At 43.1% G+C, this 25,478-nt stretch overlaps 1 protein-coding gene across 1 annotated transcript in view; it reads left to right on the plus strand.

The window, feature by feature from the left end:
• Positions 1-23,871, plus strand: part of CFAP44 (cilia and flagella associated protein 44) — a 65,448-nt gene extending 41,577 nt beyond the window's left edge. The window contains exons 20-35 of the mRNA XM_054043999.1: positions 249-304; positions 819-981; positions 2,454-2,584; positions 3,802-3,995; positions 4,477-4,657; positions 5,956-6,133; positions 7,448-7,951; positions 8,638-8,841; positions 10,167-10,362; positions 12,480-12,590; positions 15,489-15,619; positions 18,911-19,027; positions 20,058-20,259; positions 21,047-21,207; positions 22,744-22,878; positions 23,414-23,871. Coding sequence (XP_053899974.1) covers positions 249-304; positions 819-981; positions 2,454-2,584; positions 3,802-3,995; positions 4,477-4,657; positions 5,956-6,133; positions 7,448-7,951; positions 8,638-8,841; positions 10,167-10,362; positions 12,480-12,590; positions 15,489-15,619; positions 18,911-19,027; positions 20,058-20,259; positions 21,047-21,207; positions 22,744-22,878; positions 23,414-23,596 — 2,847 coding nt within the window. The 3' untranslated portion in view covers positions 23,597-23,871. The remainder of the gene's footprint in view (positions 1-248; positions 305-818; positions 982-2,453; positions 2,585-3,801; positions 3,996-4,476; positions 4,658-5,955; positions 6,134-7,447; positions 7,952-8,637; positions 8,842-10,166; positions 10,363-12,479; positions 12,591-15,488; positions 15,620-18,910; positions 19,028-20,057; positions 20,260-21,046; positions 21,208-22,743; positions 22,879-23,413) is intronic.
• The last annotated feature ends 1,607 nt before the right edge of the window (positions 23,872-25,478 follow it).

The raw sequence follows: 25,478 nt of genomic DNA on the forward strand, positions 1-25,478 counted from the left end.
GGATCAGTTTGGCCCCTGTATTCATTGGTAAATATTCCATTCGCCTCTTTTTTGCCTGGGGGAACCATTAGAACCTGATATTTAGTGACTCTGTGGTGTCATTCATCATGAAGGTTTCATCCGGCTTTACAAACATCACTTGACTTGTGAGGAGCAGTGTGGGGTTCTTCCTTAACTTGTGGAACAGCCTCATGAGCCGTTGAGTGTCATTCCTTGTTTACGCACAGGAATATATTTTTGGTTCACAGGGAGATCTTGAAAAGGAGAAAACTGCAGAAGATATTGAGGATCCCAGTGCCTACAGGTGAGGCGTGCTTGATGAAAGCAAGAACGGCTGCGCTTGCTTGTAGCTCTGCCTTCAGTTCATATGGCCCAGCTTTTTTGCCTTCTTAAAGAAGGCAGTAGCTCACTCCAAAGTTGGGCCATTGTCTCAAGACACATGGGGCCTTCAATGCCTGTGCAGCCTTTATGCAAACATCCATCTCATCCACCTGTTTTTGTAGCATGATGTTCTGACATTGTTATTTAACATATATGTTCTAATAGTACGTAGAGGCCTACTAAACCAGAGATCCCTGGTGCTAGGCACTGTACAAACGTGTAATAAATGATAATCCCTTCACCCAAAAGCTTACAGTCTAATGTTTCATTCTACTTTTCTTCAGCCCCATTGATTCCAGGGGAGCTGCACGAGTGTCAGTGAGCGCAGAATTTTGACCCGTGTTTGTTCCTGGCTAGAAGGCTACAATATTGTTTCTCCTCTCTCTCTTCCCCTCCACCATCCAGATAATGCTGCTTCCTTTTTCTTGCATTTCCAGCATTGAGAATGCGAAGCGAAAAAAGGAATATGACCAGATAATGAAGGCAGCAGAAGACAAAAAAAACGAAAAGAGGCAAGAGCTGATCATCCTTAGGCATGAGTTTCATCACCTGCTTCAAAGGAACATGGAGCTGCCAAAGCACATGCAGCTACACAGAGAGGTACATCAGATTGGTGTTGTCAAGGTTTCTTCCCCACTCTGAACTTTCGGGTACAAGGTGGGGACCTGCATGAAAACCTCTAAGCTTAACTACCAGCTTAGATTTGCTTTTGCTGCCACCACCCAAATGATTTATGAGTTATTTGGGAAACTCTATCTTCCCCCGCAAAACCTTTCCCTCCCTGGGTAGCCTTAAGAGACTCCTCCACCAATTCCCTGGTGAACACCGATCCAAACCCCTTGGATCTTAAAAGAAGGAAAAATCAATGAGGTTCTTAAAAAGAAGGCTTTTAATTAAAGAAAGAAAGGTAAAAATCATCTCTGTAAAATCAGGATGGAAAATAACTTTACAGGGTAATCAGATTCAAAGAGCCCAGAGGAACCCCCTCTAGCCTTAGGTTCAAAGTTACAGTAAACAGAGGTAAACTGTCTAGCAAAAGGAACATTTACAAGTTGAGAAAACAAAGATAAACCTAACATGCCTTGCCTGGCTGTTACTTACAAGTTTGACATATGAGAGACTTGTTCAGAAAGATTTGGAGAGCATGGATTGATGTCTGGTCCCTCTTAGTTCCAAGAGCGAACAACCCCCAAAACAAAGAGCACAAACAAAAGCCTTCCTCCCCCCACCAAGATTTGAAAGTATCTTGTCCCCTTATTGGTCCTTTGGGTCAGGTGTCAGCCAGGTTACCTGAGCTTCTTAATCCTTTACGGGTAAAAGGATTTTGGTGTCTCTGGCCAGGAGGGATTTTATAGTATTGTACACAGGAGGGCTGTTACCCTTCCCTTTATAGTTATGACAGGTGTATAAGTCCTTTATCCTTGGATTAGGCTGCCACTTTAAAATGAGCTGTGTCCAGTGTGTTAGAATCAAAATATGACCAACCCATTTCCCGCCCCCTTCCCACTCCAGCTCCTTAAATAAACTGCTTCCCCATGGCACAGGCATTTCTGAGTGTGCTGCAGAAGTTAGTGCCTCAGAAGTACCTTTAAGACCTATAGACCAAGCAGCAATGCTGCTGATTTCCAGTCACTCTTTAAAGGCTACAGTGAAGGGAATGGAAGTATGATCGAGAAGCACCCTGAAGTGAGTGAAAGTGGTAAAGCTAGCAAGGGGCAGAAGTACTGATTTGCCTAGGTTTGCCCTTGCACACTGTATTTGATTCCTGCTCTGGAGAAGCATTGGAGTTCATTACTTTTTCAATTTTAGATGGATTGGAAGAAGGTGTGTGTGTGTGTATATATTTTAATATGCCAGGAGCTCCAACCCACACCTAGTGCTGGGTGACACTAGAGAAGAGTTTTGGAAGAACGTGGCTCTCTCCACTGCGGTGAACAGCTGCTGGAGTGAGCAGTTGGGTCGATGCACATTAACTCCTATGTCTGAACAAAAATATGTCTTAAACCTAACCACTGCTACTATCCTCACCTAGCATTCAGCATGCTATGACACAGTTTCCCATCTATCTGCAGGAATTCGAGATGGACCACAGAATCCGTGAGGAAATGGATAGGCAGACAGCACAGAGAATCCAACTAGTGCAGAAGGAGTTGGCTTGGGATCAGGAGAAGCACCGCATTGGGCTGCAGAAATTGCAGAGTCGGTAAGGACTTGCTTTCTTTTACCCTCCTCTACCTTGAGATCTTCCATTAACTAAGTTCAATCTGCCTTGAGGAACAAGAAAGGAACATTTTCTTCATAGAACTAAAGTGTATATATGTCCTGTTTGTGACTGTATTCTCATTTGGTCTGAAACATACACAAGTTAGGCAAGCACTGATATGCAAATCAGGTTATTACTGAATCAGGACTGTGCTATCCACCTCCATGGCATCAGAGCCAGGTTTTGGGGGAACAGCTCTGCTTGAGTTTCAGCCAGTGACATTTGCTGGGGTTCTAGAAGTGCTGGTGGAACTCTGAGGAATAAACTGTGCAGTGAACCCATGTCCTTCATGTGTGGTGAAGTGCAGCTGGGGACAAACTGTTGCTTGCTGTGGAAGAGATGGTCCTTGTCTCACTTTGGGAGGGCAATGTACCAGCATTCCTTAAGAACAGATGGTTTATTGAGTAGTGGTCAAACCATCTCCTGATGTGGAGAATCTCACCAATTAAAACTCTATTGGAAATCTCTGTTTATAATAAATATAATAATAATATATGGAGATATACCTATCTCATAGAACTGGAAGGGACCTTGAAAGGCCATTGAGTCCAGTCCCCTGCCTTCATAGCAGGACCAAATACTGTCCCCTGACAGTTCCCCTCCCCATATCCCTCAATGGCCCCCTCAAGGATTGAACACAACCTTGGGTTTAGCAGGCCAATGCTTAAACCACTGAGCTATCCCTCCCCTCCCCTTTGTGGGGAAGAATGCTGTAGTGATGCAATTCTGTTGATTCCTGGACTCCTCAGATCTCCTTGACCCCATCGAGTCCAGTTTTAGGCCTGAGTTTGATATAGAGATTTGCTCTGCTAGGTGATTTTTCTGGTGGTAGACAAAGATCAACTATCTACACTAGTTCACCTTGATCTGTCAGATGCCTTAGACACCATTTTGGTTGATGGGGTATTGTTGATATGCCCACGCTTGAGGGGCTCCATTTCTAGACTTCATGAGGTCAATGGAAGGTACTTCTATCATAGCACTGATATCTGTTGTTTTATGTTTGCAAATACTATGGTTGTATAATATATTTAATTAGTATAATACATTGTTTAAGCCTTTTGGGGCAGCAATATGGGCTAGAAGGAAAATACGTCACAGACTGCTACTGCAGAAATCAGACAATAATGAATGCTATCTCTATTTTGTTTCCTTAGGTTTCGGGACACTCTGGAATTTGACACAGTGGTCGTTCGTGCTATAGGAAGTAATCATCAAATCTCCACGTATAGGCTCCTGGCAATCTCCGAGAGGTACTACAAAGCCAGAAAACAAAGTCAAACAGGGAAAAGGAGAACAAGCAAATTAGGAAAAGAAGCAGAGCAAAGGCGAGAAAGCCAGAAAGAGACAAGTAAGACATATGCAGAGGCCTAAATGCTGCCATTCTGTTTACCATAATGTGCTTTCCAGCCTTCATCTCACCTTGTTTATTTTCCTGAGCTTGAGTGGAAGAGACTGCAGTACATCACATCACCTTTAAGCAAAGAAACTTGGCAACAGAAGGTGGTCACAGAGTTATCTTCATGTTCTGTTTCAGTCACCACTTTGCATTCTCAATCAACAGTTCCCCTGTGCCATTTAGAACCCAGATGTTTTCCACATTCTAGTCAATGTTGGCAAAAACCCATCAACCCAAAGGGGAGACAAAGTTGCACAGCATTATAGTTTTTTTCACCGATTGATAATATGGCATGAGCAAAGGACCATTGACTGCAGCTATGCTGATTTATACCAGCTGAGGAGCTGGCCCAGTATGGCTTACAGTAACTGTGACTTGCTTTTAGGTCACATCAGAATACCTAATGCTTACACATCCACTTCATTCTTTTTAGGTCAGGCTGCTGGAGTTAGTGAAGAGGCGATGGAAGCTGACAAGCTGAAGAAAAGGCCCCAGCTGCAAGGTGCTATAGGACGTTTTGGTGGAAACCGACTTGAACAAATTAGAAAAAATATGGAGAAAGCTGACAGGGCCAAAGCTAAGATTATGCAAAGAAGGAAGGAGTGGGATGAACTGTAAGTCCTGAATCACAAACTGCATCTTTCCATTGGCCTGCCTTTGTCTGTGGTCAAATAATTGTATTTAGCTCTCATATGCTACTGTTATGTTTTTGTATAATTCCCTATTATTCTAAGGGGGCAATTTAAAAACTAATTAGCTCCAAATGTCAGTTATGGACAGCAGATGCTCTGGAATCTCAGGTGAACCTTAGAATTTTTTGTGCTGGCTGCCACGGCTCCTCTTTTAAAGCAATGCCAATGTAGAGGGCTAAATGACACAATCAGGTGGGGAGGTGAGGGAAAAGGAAGAAGGGAGTACTTGTTGGAGGTGTCTAATTCCATCTTGGCTTGGGGCCACCAAGACTTCTAGGGTCTGCCCTTGATTAACCCCTTGAGCAGCGATAGTGTGGTTGAGCCACTTGCACTAACATCATAAACATTATGTTAGCATGTGTGTACGTACATGTCACACTGTCCCTTCCCTTTCCCTGCTGGCTCCACTCTTAAAATGGAAAATGCCAAGAAAGTCTCTCAAAATGCATGGAAAACAGGAATCTCTTCAAACTTAATGTATAGCTTACTGACATGAATAGAGCCAGCAATGAAGGCAGAAAGATAGTGCAGTGAGTTGCAAATTCTTGAAGTCAATGAGAATTTGACTGGGTAAGAACTGTACGATTAGGCCCTGTACTCTATGCTGCAGCCAAGCAGAACTTTGCCAACCATCTCTCTGAGAAAGTCAGCAGCATGTGCTATGCACATTAGTTGAATTAGTCATGTAACTCCTATCCCCTCTCCTGCCCCTACCCTTTCCTTGGGTCTTAACATGGCTTGAGGTATTGAATCAGGGGAGGTGCTACACATGGTTGGTGCCATCTCCTCTTTGTTGGGTGTTTTGTCAGCTAAAATCAGCTTTATAGCGTACTGTCTGCTGCTCACTGCTATACAAGGGTCTTCTCTGAGCCCAGAGCCTCATTCAAGGGTCTTATATGAATCTGTCCTTAATGGCTACATCATGTATTTGTTTAGTTTTTAAAAATCACATTTTCCTATGGATGTTTGTTTTTCTCTTCAAAACTAAAGGAGACATTCGTCCCCAAGTATGGATCACTTTCTAACATTCCTGCTACACACAGATAAACTCTTCCAAACAATTGATATTTCCTTCTAAGTAGTACTTAGTCTTCCGCTGACTCCTAACTCTTCTACCACGCCTTGTTTCACAAAGCAGAAGTTATCAACAGGTAAGGTAAGCACAGAAGTGGGAGATTTGGGCAGTCTTTGAATTTCTGCTTGGTTTCGGTGCTTGGCAGATACAAGAGCAAACCCAGTGACAACTATGAGAACCCCAAGGATGTTCAGGACATCAAAGAGGCTCAGGAAAACATGGGGGATTTCAAACTGAAGACAGCCACAAACTACAAGATCCCGGAGCACATGCGTATGAACGCAGAGAAGAAGAAGATGCAGCTTAGATCGTTAGAGGTGGCGGTATGTAAATGGATTCACTGGCAGTGGGGCTGCCCCCTTTTTGGAAAATGCTCCATTGCAAAATGTTTTGAAAGTGACATGGTGGAGGGCCGCTAAGGACAGACCATGTGTGGTCAGTTTTTACTGCACATTGGTGCTCATTTTGCCAAGCTTTTGTGTTTCACCTAGCCCAAGGTTACATCAGTCCATACCTGTTATAATAATCCTCAGATGGCCTTCATTGACCAAGCAAATATATTAAGCAGAGGAATTGATTTTTCCCTGCCCTTTAATAGAAACATGCTGCAGTGTTAGGAACATTTTGGATTTTCATCCCCTGTTGGATGTAGCAGGCAACTTTGTTTCAGGCACAGATGCCTAAAATTGTTCTAAATGTACCTGAACCTGAGTGCTCATGTAGGGAGGATGCCTGTGGGAAAACTTAATTTTTTAATCTCACTAATCTCTGATGAGTGGGAATATACAGAGGTCACTCAAAGAAGAAAGGAGGTTGCTTACCTGTAACTTTGTTCTTTGAGAGTGTTGCCTCTGCATGTTTACGTTCCCTGTCCACCTAACCCTCTTCTCAGATCAAGAACTCTGAAATTAGGGAAGAAACCAAGAGCAGCAGAACCAGGACAGTGGTGTGGGCTAGTTCCCCTGCAATAGAAATATTGTGGGAGCTGATCTATGTTTCTGCCTCTGCAGAAACACAGATAAGCATTTCGTAAACTGCAGCTGCTCAGGCTGGGTGGGGCTCTGTTGCAGCTGGGGGCAGAGGTGAGACCAGGACCAAGAGAGACTGGAACAGCTGTTGTGGCACCTGGGATCAGGCCTGGAAGCATGTAGAAATGGGGTGATAGGACCAGGACCAGACCCAGGAGCAGTTATTCCTGGTGAGAGAGAGACCCCAATTTCTTCATTCTGTTTCACTGCCCCCACACTTTGCCCACACCTCGCCCCCATTCAAAGTGAACTTCTGCCACCTCTGGAAGGAACTGAAGTGTGGTTGGGGCCCCACTCCTCCTTTGATACCCATGGAATCTTCTGCAAGGGAAAGAGTGTGAGTGGCCTCAATAGATCCTGCTCACTAGAAAGATTCCACAGCTCAGTGCCAGGAGGTGCTAATCCCATAAGTGTGACTATGCAGAGGTGACACACTTGAAGAACAACAGTTACTGCTAAGTAACCTCTCTTTATCTGTCGTGTTAAGCGTTTAAACCCTTCGGGATTGTTTAAGTTAGACAAACCACTGATCAATGTCCTGTGTCAGAGAAGATTTTATGCTGTAGAAGTGTCCTTGGCAAGTCACACTAAAATTCCTCCTCTTTGCAGGTCCATGAAAAGAAATTGACAATGAACAAATGGATCATCTCACTTAGGGACCTCAAGGTGGCTATTATTGAAGAGATCGTCTGCCTGGTCCAAGAACTGAAATCCATACAATCAGCCTTGGATGCATCTGAACAACTCCCTATTCCCCCAATCCCTCAGTTACACCCGGAGGAGACTCCAGAAAAAAAATTCCAGTATGACAATAATATTCTTTTGAAGTTCAAACAAGAGCAGGAGCACAAGCAAAGGCTCTCTGAGCAGGTGGAAGATAACGCATCATTTCCAGTGTTTGGGGGAAAGTTCCTTCATGCACCTTCTCTAAAAGAAATAGATTCCCCCTCAAGAGGCTCAAGTGTGAGATCAATGAGAATAACATCCTCAGTCACCCCAATGCAACCAAAGGTTTTTGAGATTGAAAAGGCAGAGCCAACAGAGATGGAACTGGAAATTTTAAAACGGGAGAAGATCAGAAACATTTACCTTCAGGAGACCTTGATCAAGAGGGTAAGAGAATAAAAGGGAACTTTTCAAGGGTGACTGCCCCTACCATGCCCAAAACAAAACCAATTCACAGAGCTCTCTTTACAACTGTCCCACTGATGCTGTGGCAGCTTTTGGCTTTTGCATTGCCTTTGGGAAGTCCAGGAGAGTCCACTAGAACAAACTTTGGAGCTGATGTATTAAACTTCAGAGTGCACTAGAACACCATTGTGGGTATTACCTTGCCTCTGAAAGAAAACCCGTGGTTAACCTAGTTTTGGCAGATACTCGTGCTGAAACTGTTGTACCTTCCCAAGGAAGAAGTTGGTAGATATTCTGCAAGAGGGTGGATGAGGTGGAGGTCAGTAACATGGGTCTGCTGCTGCAGCAGGCAGGAGATTACATGAAAGTGCAGCCAGCACAGAAATGTGAGATAGTTCTTTGGAGATTAATTGGGGATGATGGGAGGCATCGAAACATCTGTGGAATTTCTGGTGATTCTTATATTTGCACCATGGATATCAAAAATATTCCCAGGGATTAATGTTGTTATCTTGAATACCAAAGTAGCTCATAATAAATGTTGCTGGCAAATTGTTGGTTTAACAGGCAGGAAAATTTTCTTTTTTGCTCCTGTCTCTTGCCTTGCATATTTAGACTCATTTCTTGATTTTTTTCCCACTCCACTTTTCCCCGTTCCGACATTCCAGATCAATGAACTGGTGGTCACCTTTGATGCTGAGCTCCACCTCCTGCGGCACCAGAAGCTGAAGCTGGACACGCAGATGAAGTGTGCTGACCTACGTCACATCACGTGGTTTGAGGAGCTGCTTCTCCTTAAGAACTTTGAGAAACACGAGGACACTCTCCAGGAGCGTGTCAACAACCTCAGCAATGAGGTGGAAGAGATGCAAGTATGTAGGATACGCTATCTGATTTGTTACTACTGCAACTGGTGGCCTGGAAACAAACATCCCAAAAAGAGGCGGGAATGTCCTTCTGCTGCCCTTATGCACCAGCCGATTCCTTAGTGCTGAATTCTAAGAAACAAGAAACATTCATTGATAATATAAGGGCAGTCCTTTTAAACTTAAATATGGATTCTTCTTTCCCTTCATGCTTGTATTTTTATAAACCATTGGAAGTATGAAATTAAAATCTATATCCTACCTTAAAATATGCAGTTCTCCTTTGGAAGGTGACTGTAAAAATAGCATCATGGGGCTCCACCTTTATGGCTTCTCAGTGATGCCAGATCAGATTTGCTTTCTTTACAAATATAAAGGTGAATTTTCAAACTCCGAGGCCTACTAACTCATCCTGGGATCTGAGATTCAAGCTGGGATCTTTCTGGCTCATGCATCTTCAGTAGCAGATTCTTCAAGCCAAATTCTGCCCAGGGTGACACAGATGTCACCCTTTCCATTTTCAAATGGGTAACACAAGTATAACTTCAGAGAGAATTTGCCTCTGCAATTGGAACTTGGTTAACAGTGAAGAACTGAAGTCAGTAGAACCATGTTCTTTCAGTTAAACAGATGCTTATGTGCTTTCCTAGATTGGGGCCCATATTAGGGAAGAAGAAAAAAAAAGTGAATCGAATTTCAAGCCTACCAATTTCAACAAGTCTGTCTGTCTGTTTCTCTCTAGATGGATAAATTGCTCTTAATTCAACAACTGAAATGCATAAATTATAATAATTAGCATGTATTTAGTGGATTTCATCTGAAGATCTCAAAGCACTTTGCAAAAGTGGGTCAGTATCATTATCCTCATTTTACTGATGGTGAAACTGAAGCACAGAGAAGGAAAGTGACTTGTCCAGCATCACACAGCAAGTGACTGGCAGAGAACTGGGACTAGAAAGCAGAGACCCCGACCTCCAATCCCTTGCTCACTACTAGGAATTGCTGCCTTTACATATACACCTCTACCCCGATATAACGTGACCCAATATAACACAAATTTGGATATAACACGGTAAAGCAGCGCTCCAGGGGGGCGGGACTGCGCACTCCGGCAGATCAAAGCAAGTTCAATATAACGCAGTTTCACCTATAATGCGGTAAGATTTTTTGGCTCCTGAGGACAGCGTTATATCGGGGTAGAAGTGTATGCTAAAAAGATCTAACAGGTGCTGACAACAGCCTAAAAGGCTAATGCTTCAGCAGCTCTCTATCAGTTTAATATACTGAGTTGTTTTACATTGTTTGGGGGGGGTGTTGTTTTTGTTTTTTAGTGGAAATTAGACAACTACCTCTCACAGATGGAGGATAAAAAATATGAGATTGCAAAGCTTCAGGAACGCGAGAAGGCACTTTATGCCACTTTCCAAGCATCCCTTGGAGAGAACAACAAATTTGCCAGCTTCCTCACTAAGGTCCTGAAGAAGAAGATCAAGCGTATTAAGAAGAAAGATGTGGAAGGAGACAGAGGTTGGATACGTTGTTTCTATAGTTTTATGTATTCGTTTACACAATTCAGCCTTGTCATGTAGCGATGGCACTGAACTGTGTCCCAAAACTTGGCTGAAACCCTGGACAGATACGAGGCTTTAACCTGGTTTCAGGTCATAAACAAAACATATGACTAGGTCCAATCTATACTATAAGACCAAACTGTTTTGTAACCATCATGAGGGATAATAGTGTTGTAATCACATCCCTTGCACAATTGTATTTGTAGTGTCAAAAGACCTTAAAATCAGCGATGAGGCATGTAGGTGTTGAGTGGAAAAAGGGAGCAAAGTTTTACACAGCTGCCGCCTATGCTGTACCTGATCTGTGGACAGCTGTCAGTCTGGCATCTGTGTACACTAAATTTCCCTTTCAATCTATCAATTGACTAATGAGTAATCATTAGGGTTGCCAATTCTGGTTGGACGTATTCCTGGAGGTTTCATCACATGACATAATCTTTAATTCTTGGAGACTCCAGGACCATCCTGGAGGGTTGGCAACCCTAGTAATCATAGACCCAATCTGTAATCATCCATTAGTCAATTAATAGATCAATTCGAAGAACCCAATCTATTGGATTTTCCTCAGCAGATAGGTTCTGCACTGTTTAATACTAGACAGTACTATTGATGTGAAATATTTCTTCTTTATCTTTGATCTGGCATTTGGTTTCTAGGAGGTGATCATGTACAGTATGAACTGGCAGCAAATATAGGCAATAACAACACATAGCTCACCTTTTTAGTTAGTTAATTTCCTCAGCTGGATGGTAACACACAAGATGACCGAACCCCTAGGTTTCAATGCAGAATAACTACAGTACATTAAAAAAGGATATATACATTAAGGAATGCAAAAAAGAAAGAAAGAAGGTACCTTTATCTAACTGTGCATGTACCAATATCTGTTAATCTCTTTCTCCACTTCTTTGTCCTGTGGATTCATTGAATTAGTGGAAGGGACTGAAGGTGGTTGGGCCCACATGTCCCTTTACTAACCTCTTTCAGAACATTTGAATTGTTGGGGGATGTGTTCACTCAGACTCAATGGGCACAGTTCTCCCATCTCATAAGTAGGGATCTGCAAAAATAACATACCAGGAGAACACCTATTGCTGTAAGTGACCTTTCCATGCCAGGTATGAACTTTAAAAATAAAACTATTTGAGTTGCTGATCCAAGTTCAAAGAAACCAACCTGACATTTCTAACAACAGAATATATTTTTCTTTCTGTCTTCTGATAGCTTAAAAATAGCCAGCAAAATGACATTTTACCAGTTTCCCCCAAAATTCACCCGTGGGTTGTGTACAAGTATAAGAAAATTCAGTCCAAAGAGTCATTTTACAAAAGTTTTTAAGCAGCCTTAAATAGTTTATAAGAATGAACATCCATCTTCATCTATAATTCTAGGGTCTCTACTGTAATCCTATAATACAAGATACTGTCACCTTTTCCCTTGCCGGATACCTGCTGTGTGTAAATGCCAGCATGAATTAACTTCTGCTGAGTCCTTTCAACTCACTATACATTTCTTTAATAGGATAACTTTTTGTACAGGTAAGATACTGTATATAAGTGAGAGATACTGTACCAGTCTGGGCTTATGCTAGTGGGATCAATGTATCTAAACAGGGAAACTAGAATCCTTGAGCAGGTGCCAGTCACCATTTTGTCTTGTTCAAAATATATAATCATCACCTTTCTGGGAAACTAGCTCTTTCCAGTTACTCTAAAGGGTTAATTTGCTGTGTCATTCTTAGACTGCAAACTCTTCTGGGCCTGGAATAGATCCGAAGCCCTGATCCTGACTGACAGTGTCTGGGTGGACTGCTGAGCCTTTGTGACTTCAACAGGGCTTTGTGCAGGTGCAGCAGTTTGGCTACATGCTGTCAGTTGCAGGACTGTGGTCTCAGTAGTTTGTAAAGCACTGTTTCCATTGGTGGTGCTCTTTAAATGATTTAATTGGCTTTTGAAAGCCAGGAGTATGGTATTGCTCATTAGGGCTCCACTGGTGTGCTGTACAGCCAGCCAGCCTGTCACAGATTAGAACCAGGGTTTTCTGAATGCTAACAATACTGCTTTCCTTTCCCAGATGAAGAGGAGGAAAGCGATGAAGAGAGTGACGATGAGTCTAGCTTGGAGAGCGATGAAGAAGATTCAGGATCTGATGATGAAGTCTTTGATGACTCTGTTTGCCCAAAGAGTAAGTGAGCCATTACTTTCTGGTGCGCTCTACTTGTTTAGCTTTATGGGTAACACTGTGAATTTAAATTCAAAATCAGGATTTTTTTCTTAGGTTTAATAATATTATTATGGCCCAGACTCTTTCCCACCTTGCTCCTTAAGTAATCTCAGTGATGCAGATGGGACCACTGTGGAGAAGAGTACTACTCAATTTGAGTAAGGATGACAGAATCTGGCCTGTGTGTTAAATAGCATTTGGTTATTTGTAAAGAGGAGTAGCAACCATTTGCAATAGATAAACATAGATAAACGTTTCAATATTCCCTTGCTTCATCAACCTGTAATAGCTGAAGTGCAATGACATATAGCCTAGGGGACTTCAATTACCATCTCTGGGGAGAAGGTAAGTGAAGGAAAAATCTAATTCTTAAAAATCAAAAAGGGAACTAACTTTAAATGAGTTCTGATGAGAGCCAGTGGGGCTGCATTGGTATTTGCTTCCAACTTTTTATTTGTGAAAAAAGGAACAAAAAACCCAATAGGTTTTTTTTTCAAAACATTACATACCTATAGCCAACCCTGAAATACTTATGGATGGGGGACAAATTACCAGGAGGTCTGGGTTCTCTTCCCATCTCTGCCACCGACTCAGTGAGAGACCCTAGGCAGTAGACACTCAGTGAGAGTCTTTTCCCCTCTGTAAAATGGAAGTGGCATAATACTTATTGCACAGAAGTGTGGTGATGATCATCACTCACAAGTCAGGTAAATGTACAACACAAAGTTCAATGAATTAATTAAGAGTGAAGGACTGTTTCCCATTTCCTGACCGTTTTCTCTCTGAGGAGTGGAATTGGAGCCTGTAATATATGCTCTTACCATGGAAACACAAAGAATAAACATTTTTGCTAAGATTGTTTTCCTTCATCCCATGGAAATCCTGAATGGTCCCTAATTTGGAGTATCAGGGGGTAGCCGGGTTAGTCTGTATCCACAAAAACAACAAGGAGTCCGGTGGCACCTTAAAGACTAACAGATTTATTTGGGCATAAGCTTTCGTGGGTAAAAAACCCCACTTCTTCAGATGCATATGGGTTTTTTACCCACAAAAGCTTATGCCCAAATAAATCTGTTAGTCTTTAAGGTGCCACCAGACTCCTCCTTCTAATTTGGAGTGTAAATTAAGTTCTTTGTTGCCATCTAGTGGACATAGGCCATAATTGCTCATTGGCAGGCATATTTCTTTGATTTACCAGTAAAGGTTAAAGGTTTTATTTATTTTTAAACTTGTCTGTTCAGCACCTTTGTAAAATCCTACCCGCCCAGTCAGCAAGGGCAAGTAACTTATTTTGTTGAGTGAGTAAAACCATTAGTTTAGTAAATGTTTGAGCTTGGCCTGGTGTATTTTTATGACCATTTACAAGGCTGCTTTTCAGGCTGGTTTATTTCTGATTTCATTAGAACTGATTAGCAAATTGCCTTGCCATATTTTTATAACTGATTTTTTTCAGTTCGCTAATGGTATTGTTATCCATATTCTTTCCTTCTATGCTGTGGTGGGAGGAGAATCCTGATAGACAGTTAAAAGCTTCTGCAAAGTACAAATTATTGATGCAAGGAGAAGGCAGAGAATTGAATTTGTGTTTTTATCTTTACTTGTTTGTGTTCTTAATGAGGTTTGTCTTGTTCATTTACCTGACTCGTGAGTGATGTCTGCTGTCTTTCACACATGCTTAGTGTTTTAATTGACAAACTGAGCTGACAGTATGGACTCCCTATCCCACAGTCCCCCGTCTCAGTCCCAGTCTTCTTTCCCAGCCATTCCCTGTACCCTCCACCCAACCCTCATCTCCTTGTCCCCAGTTTTCTTGCCCAGCCAGTTCCAGTTCCCCACCTCTTGGCTCCCCTTCTGATTTGTCTGTCTCCCTGATCCATCCATATTCCCCATTCCAACTGACTCCAAGTCCCAATCTCCCTTCCTGTGTTCCTTGTCCAATATTGGGTGATCCCCCTCTTCCCATCAATTCCTTGTCCACATCTCTTTGCCCAGCCAGTCCCAGTTCTTCCTATGCACCCTGGCTCCTTGTCAGATCTCTTTTCCCTCCCACCCTCCTTTCTCCACCCCACTGGTTTTCTGTTCTAGTATTCTTGCCCATCCAGTACCAATATCCCCCCACTCCTCATCTAATCTTAGTTCCCACTCCATTTCCCTCCTGGCTTCAAGATCCATCTCTTAGCCCAGCCAGTCCATTTCCCCCTCTCAGGTTGCTTGTCCCAATGTACTCTCCATCGCTCCCTGCAGATCCAGCTCTCGTCCCCTCTGTTCAAATCAGACAGCTTCCTCGCTCATGCTGCCTCAACCTGGTGCAGGAGATCATTGAAAACACAAGAGAGACAGGCTTCTTGCTCTTAGTTCTGGTGCTTAGACCTGGAATGGCTCACAGCAGCCCAGAGATGCAATTGCAGGGAAGGCCCTGCTTTTAGCCCAGGGCTGGTGCATGCTCAGTACAAATGGAATCTTTGGGGAATTTAGATCCCTGACACATAGGTCACCCCATACCAAATTCCAGGTTCTTGTTCAACACAAGGGGGTGCTAAATCTCAAAAAAAGACTTCCAGAATTTAACATGGCAAAACAAGTTTTTTTCCCTAGTCTTGTTCTTGGAAATGACTGAAGCATTGCATCTGAAATTTTCCAAAATGAATCAGACTGAGGCAGGCTCCTGGGATGGAAAATTTCAGCCCAAGAGAGTTAAAGTTTGGCAATGTTATAAGCAACTGAAAACAGGGTCTTATAATGGGAAATGTCAGGGAATCTTAGGTGGGGCTACCAGTCCAATCTATAAATATAGTTAAGTCCAAACTAAACTAAAGCTGCCACCCTTCTAGTTTAATTCCAACCTATCTTCCTTCTCAGATTGTGATGAGGCACTCTTCGAAAACACTCTTCAGCTCCGGGAGAAGCGGCTAGACATTGAGGAAGCCTTAGTGGAGGAGAAGAAAGTTATTGATAATCTCAAAAAGGAATATGATGCCTTGGCTAAAAAGGTACAATAGGCTCTCAACTTCCCAGCAAGCCTCATTTGCTCTGTGTGGATGGGAATGGCGTGGTACTCGAGTTGTCATTTTTTCATTGAGACTTAAAACCTAGGGCCTAACCTCTCAAAGTCATCGAAGATCCATTGGCACTTTTGGCAGGATTTGTGGGCAAAGACCTGGCAAAATTGCAGTGAGGGTGATTACATTCTGCCCACATAAATTCCCCTTTTAGTAGCAATTTGATACACTGATCTTCACATCCTGTCCTAAAGTGGTATGCAGTGTTGCTGTGCTACACGGCTGTGGTATTCCATTGCTTTAGTGGTGGGTGAAGTGACATGTAATGCACTTGAGGCTGCAAAGCATCACTGTTGAGAAATGTTCTTGCAGCAGTTATTTGCTGTCTCTCTTTTATAGCTTGATTGCATGATACATCTGAAACTATATAATTTTATGCCTCTTCCCTTAGTGTAAAGATACCAGGCCAGATTCTCAAAGTGTGAAAATCAGCATAGCTCCATTGAAGTCAGTAGAGCTACAGTGATTTATAGCAGCTGAGAATCTGGATCATTTTGCTGCATCATTCACATCATGTTATAGCCATGTCACAAACAGGATTTTGCTGGAATGAGAGAGAGAGAGAGAGAGAGAGAGAGAGAGAGTGTGTGTGTGTGTGTGTGTGTGTGTGTGTGTGAGAGAGAGAGAGAGAGTCTGAAATAATAGCAAATAAAGTTAAAAAAAACCTTCCTATTTTAGGTATTTCTAGAACACTCATCACACTCGTAACTAACAAATAAACCTGAGCTTTGTTGAAATATTATTACAAAAATAATCCACACCCTTAAATTTATTTAAGTGTAATTTGCAGTCTTTTTGATTGCATCTTTTAACATTAAGTTATTCTGAGCTCTTGGGCTTTTTTTTTTTTTTTCATCTGGAAGTTTAATTTTTTACTAATTCAAAAACACGTTTTTTTTTTATTTAAAGTGAGATTCTGTTTTGAAAAACTACTCTGCAAAAAAAAAAAAAAAACAGCATTGTGTAAAGGTCCATTTTTACTGTGTCTCAAGGATACCCAATCTAATGTGCTCAGTTTACAAGTTTGTATGTTTGTTTGATAAAGATTTTTCTAATCTCAACACCACACATTCACCCTGGGATCTGAGAGTCAAGCTGGGTTCTTTTCTTCTCACATTGCATCAACATCCTCCAAGCAGAATTTACTAGAACAATGCTGTTGATGATGCATGAGCCAGAATAGAATCCAGCCCCCCCTTCCCATAGCTTGTGGACTCTGCAAGGCTAATTGAAGTAAAAGCTTATTATTTTAGTCACTAAAGTGGGTTGATGGTATTCACCCAAGAGTCCTAAGGAACTCAGATGTGAAATTACAGAACTACTAACTGTAGGTCTGTAACTTATCATTTAAATCAGCTTCTGTACAAAATGACTGGAGGATAGCTAATGTGACGCCAATTTTTAAAAAGGGCTCTGGCAATTATGGGCAGGTAAGCCTGACTTCAGTACTGGGCAAACTGGTTGACACTATACTAAAGAACAAAATTGTCAGACATATAGGTGAACATAATTTGTTGGGGAAGAGTCAACATGGTTTTTGTAAAGGGAAATCATGCCTCACCAATCTACTAGAATTCTTTGAGGGGCTCAATAAGCATGTGGACAAGGGGGATCCTGTGGATATAGTATATTTAGATTTTCAGAAAGCCTTTGACAAGGTCCCTCACCAAAGGCTCTTAAGCAAAGTAAGGAGTCATGGAATAGGAGGGAAGGTCCTCTGATGGACTGGTAACTGGTTAAAAGATAGGAGAAAAGGAGTAGGAATAAATGGTCAGTTTTCAGAATGGAGAGAGGTATATAGTGGTGTCTCCCAAGGGTCTGTACTGGGCCCAGTCCTATTCAACATATTCATAAATGATCTGGAAAAAGGGGTAACCAGTGAGGTGGCAACATTTGCAGATGATACAAAACTACTCAAGATAGTTAAGTCCCAGACAGACTGTGAAGAGCTACAAAAAGATCTCTCAAAACTGGGTGACTGGGCAACAAAATGGCAGATGAAAATCATTGTTGATAAATGCAAAGTAATGCACATTGGAAAACATAATCCCAACTAGACATATAAAATGATGGGGTCTAAATTAGCTGTTACCATTCAAGAAAGATCTTGGAGTCATTGTGGATAGCTCTCTAAAAACATCCACTCAATGTGCAGCGGCAGTCAAAAAAGCGAACAGAATGTTGGGACTCATTAAGAAGGGGATAGATAATAAGACAGAAAATATCATATTGCCTCTATATAAATCCATGGTATACCCACATTTTGAATACTGCATGCAGATTTGGTCGCCCCATCTCAAAAAAGATATATTGGAATTGGAAAAGGTTCAGAAAAGGGCAACAAAAATGATTAGGTGTATGGAACGGCTGCCATATGAGGAGAGAATAATAAAACTGGGACTTTTCAGCTTGGAAAAGAGACAACTAAGGGGGGATATGATTGAGGTCTATAAAAGGAAGTGTTATTTACCCCTTCTCATAACACAAGACCTAGGGGTCACCAAATGAAATTAATAGGCAGCATGTTTAAAACAACAAAAGGAAGTATTTTTTCACACAACGCACAGTCAACCTGTGGAACTCCTTGCCAAAGGATGTTGTGAAGGCCAAGACTATAACAGGGTTCAAAAAAGAACTAGATAAATTCATGGCTGATAGGTCCATCAATGTCTAATAGCCAGGATGGGCAGGCATGGTGTCCCTAGCCTCTGTTTGCCAGAAGCTGGGAATGGGTGACAAGGAATCAATCACTTGCTGATTACCTGTTCTGTTCATTCCCTCTGGGGCATCTGGCACTGGCCACTGTTGGAAGACAGGATATTGGGCTAGATGGACCTTTGGTCTGACCCAGTATGGCTGTTTTTATGTCATTCTGATATGCACAGTGAGGGGGGGCTTACTGAGTAAAAAGGCCACTTTTGCACCAATACAGTCAGCATAGAACCTCACTTTAGAAAGGAGATGATCCTACTATTGGGCAGGGAAGTTCACTACAGATAACAAGACAGAACAAAATAGCGTGGCCCTTCCATATCACATTCCCTTTAAACTAGACAAAAGTTGCCTTCACTTTAACATAGAACCCAACAGTACAAATCTGATGGATTGGGACCCTACTTCTAAGCCAGTCCCAGAGCAGCCCTCAGTCACCATTGCTATGGTGGCTGCTTTAGGGCCAAATTATGAAGTCCTCACATCAGTATGTGGCTTGCATCTCTGCAGGTGAAAGTGGTGGAAGCCAGCTTGGACACAGCTGAGGGGGAGCTGGAGGCCTTTCAACGGGAGAAGCAGCAGAGACTGAATGAGCTCCATGTAGTAGTGCCTCTGAAGCTACATCAGGTGATGCAAGAGTGTGTGTGCTGCATCTGGTTTAGCAGCCGCAAGACGATTCCAAGCAGATGGAAAATAGGCCAGGTTGTGACAGTAGCAGTAGTATTCTCATGGGCCCACAGTTCATTGCTTGCAGTTTTTCTTCTCAGTGTTATGGGACTCTGGACTGACTTGGAATATCTAGTTTTTGTTAAAGTAGAATTGTTTGCCCCTCTACTGCTGGACCAGTAAAGGAATACACTGAGTAGTAAGGCCAGGCAGAAGTGCTCATTACTGCTGAGTGACCATGTACCTCAAATATGGTGTAGGTTTGTGGTCAGAAGTCTATTAAGGACTTGATCTTGGAGTCTTCATGTGAGCAAAATTCTCATTGAAGACAATGGGAGTTTTGCCCAAATAAAGACTGGCAGATTGGGCACAGTGTATTAATCCACAGATGTCCCAGTGGAGGTGATTTGAAAGTAGGGAGACAAACTTGACACGCTGTTACTTTTTCCTCTGGGTTGGGTGCTTTTTTGCTGTTACTTTATTTTGTGTCATGCTTGGAGGTTTATGCAGAGGCCACTGAAAAACTAGGACAGGCCCTGCCCACTCTTGCCCAGCTGCCTCTGGGGCAGGCCCTGCTCCCCTTGCCTGCTTTCTCTTCCTTCATTGAAATTGATCTTTGGTCAGAAATTCAGGACAGAAACGTGTCAGAACTGGCCTTATAGCGCTGCAGACCCCAGACTGCTGGAATGCGCAGGTAGTTGGGTAAAGAATTGCCTCCCCGCTCCATTCCAGTTGCCAAAGGTGGAAGCCTGAGCCAGCATCTGCGTTGGAGTCCATAGAGGGCTATAAGCAGGCTCTGATCATGCTGGGGTCTGCCTTGTTGGGAATGGGCTGTCCCTAGGCTGTACTCTGCCAGTCGTGTTTAAAACAGCATGCTGTCCTCACACAATGGCTGTGCCATAATCACTTGTCCGCCAACCAGACCACTGACTTGAGTTCCCAACGCCAGTAACATGCAGTCATCAGCCTTGTCTGTGACTATTTCTGGCAGGTGGAGTACGTGGTAAATGGGGAGTTACCCACTGACCTGTCCCAAACGTTGGTATTTACCAACCAATCCTTGGAGTATCTGCAGCAAAGGATCATGGTCCTGCAGCATGAGAAGTTGGATCAGAGGGAGCTCTACAAGCAGGCCCGGCAGCAGCATAAGCAGCTCATCCGGGACAGGAGGGAGATAGAGATAAGGATCGAGCGTAAGTTCCTAAGCACAGTTTGGTTTTCTCTGCTGTGTATATGGCATTCTAGGTCTCTTTCCACCTTATAGAGATGGGCATCTCTTCTTGCATGCATCTGTGCTTAATGTATACACATTGCTGGGTGTGAATTACTTCACTAGCTGTCTCTATCACCTCTGCTCCCTGCACCAACACCGAAATCCCAGTGGGTGACTGTGGAGATGGTGCGGATGTCATTATGACCACACAGGAGAAATAAGCAGGAGCACAGCAGAACTGTTTCTCATAGGCATCAGTGGCTTTTCAATGATATACATTGATAATGGATGATACGAAGAAGTGCTGGTTAGAACATCAGGACTCCTGGCTACTATTCCAGCCTCTCACGCTGAATCCTGGGGCCCTCAGGAAAGCACTTTAACCTCTTTATGCCAGTTTCCTCCTCAGTTTAAAAAAAAAATACTTATCATTTAGGGTTTTTTTTTTTTGAGGCTTTACATGAATTAATGTATTTAAAATGCTTTGAGGTCCTCAGATGAAAAGCGACATAATAATAATATCTAGCTCTTATACAGCGCTTTCATCAGTAGATCTCAAAGCGCTTTACAAAGGAAAGGAATCTGTATCTGTATCATTGATGTGACTTGCGCAAGATCATCTACTAGCAAAGCTGGGAACTGAACCCAGGTCTCCTGAGTTCCAGTCCACTCTCGCTCTAGCCACTAGGCAACTGCATCCCCATAGCTCTGCTAGCCATTATTATTCACCTATGAAAAATGTTTCCAAATACACATCTTTCTGGTAGGACTGGAAGAGAACTGTAATCAGCTGATGCTGATGAAGTTTGGCCGGATGGTGGACTTGGAAGCCCTGCAGACACTCTCTGTTAACATAAACCTGGAAGAGCTAAAGATGAAAATGATGGAGAAAGAGCACATACAAGCCCAGGAACTCAAAAACTGGGAGGTAAGGAGCAGGGACAGAGGCCCCCAGGCCAGTGATACAGCTGCAATTACAAGGAATTCACTTGCCTAGAAACTGAATAGCTGCATAAAAATCTCTTCAGCAGGAGTTCTCAATTTCTTTTCACCCATCATTCTTAAACCACACCCTTTTCCCTCCCATATCCCCAAATCCTTTCTGCTTCAGCCCCAAACTGCTGTTACACTTGCTGTTTTGTACTGGAGAATCATGACATACAGTCACTATTTTCCTGAGTTCAGTTCCTGTCTAAGGTATTTCTAGGGTGTTCTTCCCATCAGGGCCGGCTTTAGGCCAATTCCACCAATTCCCCCGAATCGGGCCCCGCGCCTAAGAGGGCCCCGCGCCCAGTGGCAAGGCCGCCGGAGGGGAGGGGAGAAGAGAAAGAAGTAGCCGAGAATCCCTTCCCTGGCTAGAGGCTCCTTTTTAATTTTTACTCACCCTGTGGCGCTCCGGGTCTTCGGCGGCACTTCGGCAGCGGGCCCTTCACTTGCTCCGGGTCTTCGGCAGCACTTCGGCAGCAGGTCCTTCAGTGCCGCCGAAGACCCGGAGCAAGTGAAAGACCCAAAGACTAGGAGCGCCGCCCGGTAAGTACAAGCCCCACGTGTTTTTTTACGTGGTTTTTTTTTTAGTCATCCCTGCTGGGGCCCCGTCGAAACTGTTCGAATCGGGCCCCGCACTTCCTAAAGCCGGCCCTGCTTCCCATTGTTTTCAATTGATGTTCAGCACCTAACACCCTAAATTTCCTTTGAAAATCTCAGCTGTAATATTGAATTTAGTTCATAAGTGCTTTAGGGTAGGTACAGTCTTTGTGTTCTGGTGTATGCCTAGGGTTGCTGAGTGCCACAGGAATACAAATAATTAAAAAAATACTTCCTGATAACTCCACAACCATCCTGGGCTAATAAACTCCTCAGCCTACTTGGTACTTGCCCTCTAGACCTAAGCATTTATTCAGCCTGAGACCCAGCTATTAGTTTGTAAACTAGAACCGCCTTCCAGTTATTGTTAGAATACCCAGGCGTTATTTATGTCATTTTAAAAATATGAAAACCATAGGGAACATCTGCAACAAATTTAAGAGTGATTGCAACAGTCAAGAGACATGGAAAACCTCCCATATAAACATACACGCTCTTGCCTGCTTTTAATTTGAAGGCATTTGACCAAAATATTATTGTTTCTCCCAGAAGTGCACAATAAAACATCCAGCCTACATACATATTTTTGATACATTGTACCTTCTTTTCACCGCCTTCTCAAGAAATCAATTGCAAAACTGTCTTTGGGCAAGATTTTGGGCCCAGATCTGCTGGGGTAATTCACTACACTTCAGTGGAGTTTCTCTGAGTTTACATTGGTGTAACTCAGATCTGGATCTGGCCCAGGGAGTTTTGCCATTGACTTCAGTGGGAGCTGGAGCAGGTTCATTAAGAAACATCTACTCCCTGCAATATTATGGTATTTGCCACTTAAAAAAAAAGAAAATAAAAAGTTTCCTTCAACTTTCCTCCATCCCAGGAGAAGATTTTTGAGCTGCGGCAACGGCTGATGTTGCTGATGAAAGAAAACACCAGCAAGCTGCAGCAGCTGAACAGCTTCTGTATTGAAAAGCAGAGACTCGGAATGAAGCTGGATGCACTGCAGAATAACCTGGTAAACTTGCCTGCTGCCCTGACTAACACTTGATTGTGACAGTTTAGTAAGAGGCATTTGTCTGTTCCCACTAGGACGCCTTTATAGAGTGTACTGCCATCAGCATTTAGTGATCTGGGTTAATGATGCTCGTGGTAAAAGTTGAGCAGCAACTCCTGATACTGGAACAGGCAATGCCCAGATTTCCCTTTGTTAAGGCCTTGCCTTCCTTTTACCACTGCAATCCAACCTCCATATTTCTGATCAAAGGAGACTGGATGGAACTTCCCTCACAGCAAGTCTGCACCACTCCAGTGTCCAGAGTGATCTGAGTGAAATGACGTGTGTTCTTTCCCCTGTGCTATCTGTGGTGCCTGCTCTGAGGCCCAGCACTGAATTAACTGTCACTTACCAAGTGGGCGTCAGATGCGAGTGGAGAAGGTGTAAACTTGTCCTGTGCCTGGGTTGGTGAGGGGAAGGTTTTGCTTTCCCAGCTGAAGTGAAGCCATGCCTTCTCCCGGTGCTTAAAGGGAGCTCTGTTTCCCTCTCCCTACAGGGAGCAGAATTCAAAGGCCCCCGGAAAGCTGAGATCCAGGAGAGAGAGAGGCTGATTACACTGGTCCAACTCCAGGCCCAGGAGGCAGAAGTACTCAAGGAGGAAATCACTATCTTAAGCAGAAAAGATGGGCGCATCTTCCCACCACCTCAACCTCCACCTGATACCAAGATACTAAACTAAAGTTCTCTCTGTCACTAGCCTCATTCATTAGACATGTCCCTGGTGACAGGCATATGTCAGTGAGAGGCCCTGTCAGCAACCAGCTCTGGATCCAATAACACACTGGGTGTCAAAGTTTGGGCCAAAGGTTTTGTCCCATTTGCAATCTCCCCCTGGGGTTTCATATTGCCAGTCATCCACAGGGCATCTTTAATACAGAGGGGCTGTAAACACTACAGATCCCAGCCTGCAATGCTCCCTTTTGAACTTCCATTCAGACCCAGCTAGAGCATTGCAGGCTGTGTTCACGGGCTGCATTGTGGTGAGCTGCAGCAAATGGCTTGGTTTACTGCCGATTAGGTGCAGTCTTTGTGGACCCTTTAAGCAAAGTCTGCACTCCTGCAATAAGGGCTCATCCTATGCTCCCATGGCTTTACAAGCTATTCTTCATGGCAGTCAGACCTGCCTTGGGATACACTTGTGCACAGCTCATTTGCCTCAGACTTGTCCAGAGCCCGGTAGCTGTCTGTCACCTATTCACTTCCTTGTCTTCCAGCCAGCAGGGTAGATCTTCCCTTCAATGCCTCTTGAAACATGATCCATTTTGTGTCTTCTTCTGCTGAGTGTCATGGGTAATTCTTAACTGTATTCATTAGCCAACACACCCTTACAGGATAATATGCATAAAGAATGGGAAGAGGTTGCATGGATTTTAAATATGTAAAGTCAGTTTTGAAGCTGGCATCATACTGTAGATAGTAAAAGTTTGTAAGCAGGTTGGAGTGTTTTGAGGCTAGTATACACTTTAATTTTTTAAGGCCAAAAGGGATCATTATGATTATGTCGGGTAAAATGTTCAAAAGTGACTTAGGTGTCTAAGTGCTTAAGTCACTACGGTGGTTTTTGAAATTGTTACTGTTAGTCTGACCTCCTGCATAACACAGGCCATAAAATGTCAGCCGCTGATCCTTGCATCAGACTCAAGCACTTATGGTTGAGCTGGCACATAGCATTTAGAAAGTCATCCAATCTGGAGTTAAAGTGATGGAGAATTCTCCTGACTTCAGCTGTCAGCCATTGGATCTTGTTATGCCTTAGGGTGGTAGACTATCCTATATTAGTATCATGGCTTGCAAAGCAAGGCTAAAATGATTTCCTTAAAGTTTTGTTTTGATCGTGTGTGCTCTGACAGCTAGGACTAATTACAAAGGGTAACCCTCGTAAACCTGCAAAGAAAGAAATACATTAAGAATGCACTGGAGGCTGGTGATCTTGGACAGTCAGAACACTCGTGTTTGGGTCCAAATTTTAAATAGTAGTACATACAGGTAATAAAGAAAAAGAGTGAGTAAGAAAGAGGGATAAAAATGGTGTCCCAACTCACATTCACTCGTCTTGTTTTAAACCTTTATCATAGTCTTGGCTAGACAATAAAAGAGGCTAGGTAGTGCTCCAGAGACCATCATAGAACAGTGTTAGTGATGTGCTATAGTGATTTGCATTGAGCAAATGCTGGATGTACTCTTTGCCCTTGTTCAAGAGGAAGCAATTTTGATGTGTGGGATCTACCCACTGGAAATTGCACTCCTCAGCTCTATCTTTGGTACTTAGGTGCCTAAAGTGTAGTTAATGGGTTTCTTAAGGTTGCATCTTGTGATGTAGCATGTCCTGACAAAGAGCAACTGGGTATGTATTCCGAGAGAAGCATGTTCCACCAGCTGTCTGCTGAAGAGCAGGCTAGCCCAGTACCACAGATGCTCTCTGCCCACTCCACTGGGGGGAAAGCGGGAAGGACACATTCTGAAAGGGGGAATGAGAGGGAGGAACAAGTTTTGGAGGAGCCCAAGACAAGTATGCTGTATACTGTGGATGAACTTCTTCAGGGTCTGAAAGGTTAAACTTT

The sequence above is a fragment of the Malaclemys terrapin genome, chromosome 1, assembly GCF_027887155.1.
Source record: "Malaclemys terrapin pileata isolate rMalTer1 chromosome 1, rMalTer1.hap1, whole genome shotgun sequence".
NCBI classification, from domain to species: domain Eukaryota; kingdom Metazoa; phylum Chordata; order Testudines; family Emydidae; genus Malaclemys; species Malaclemys terrapin.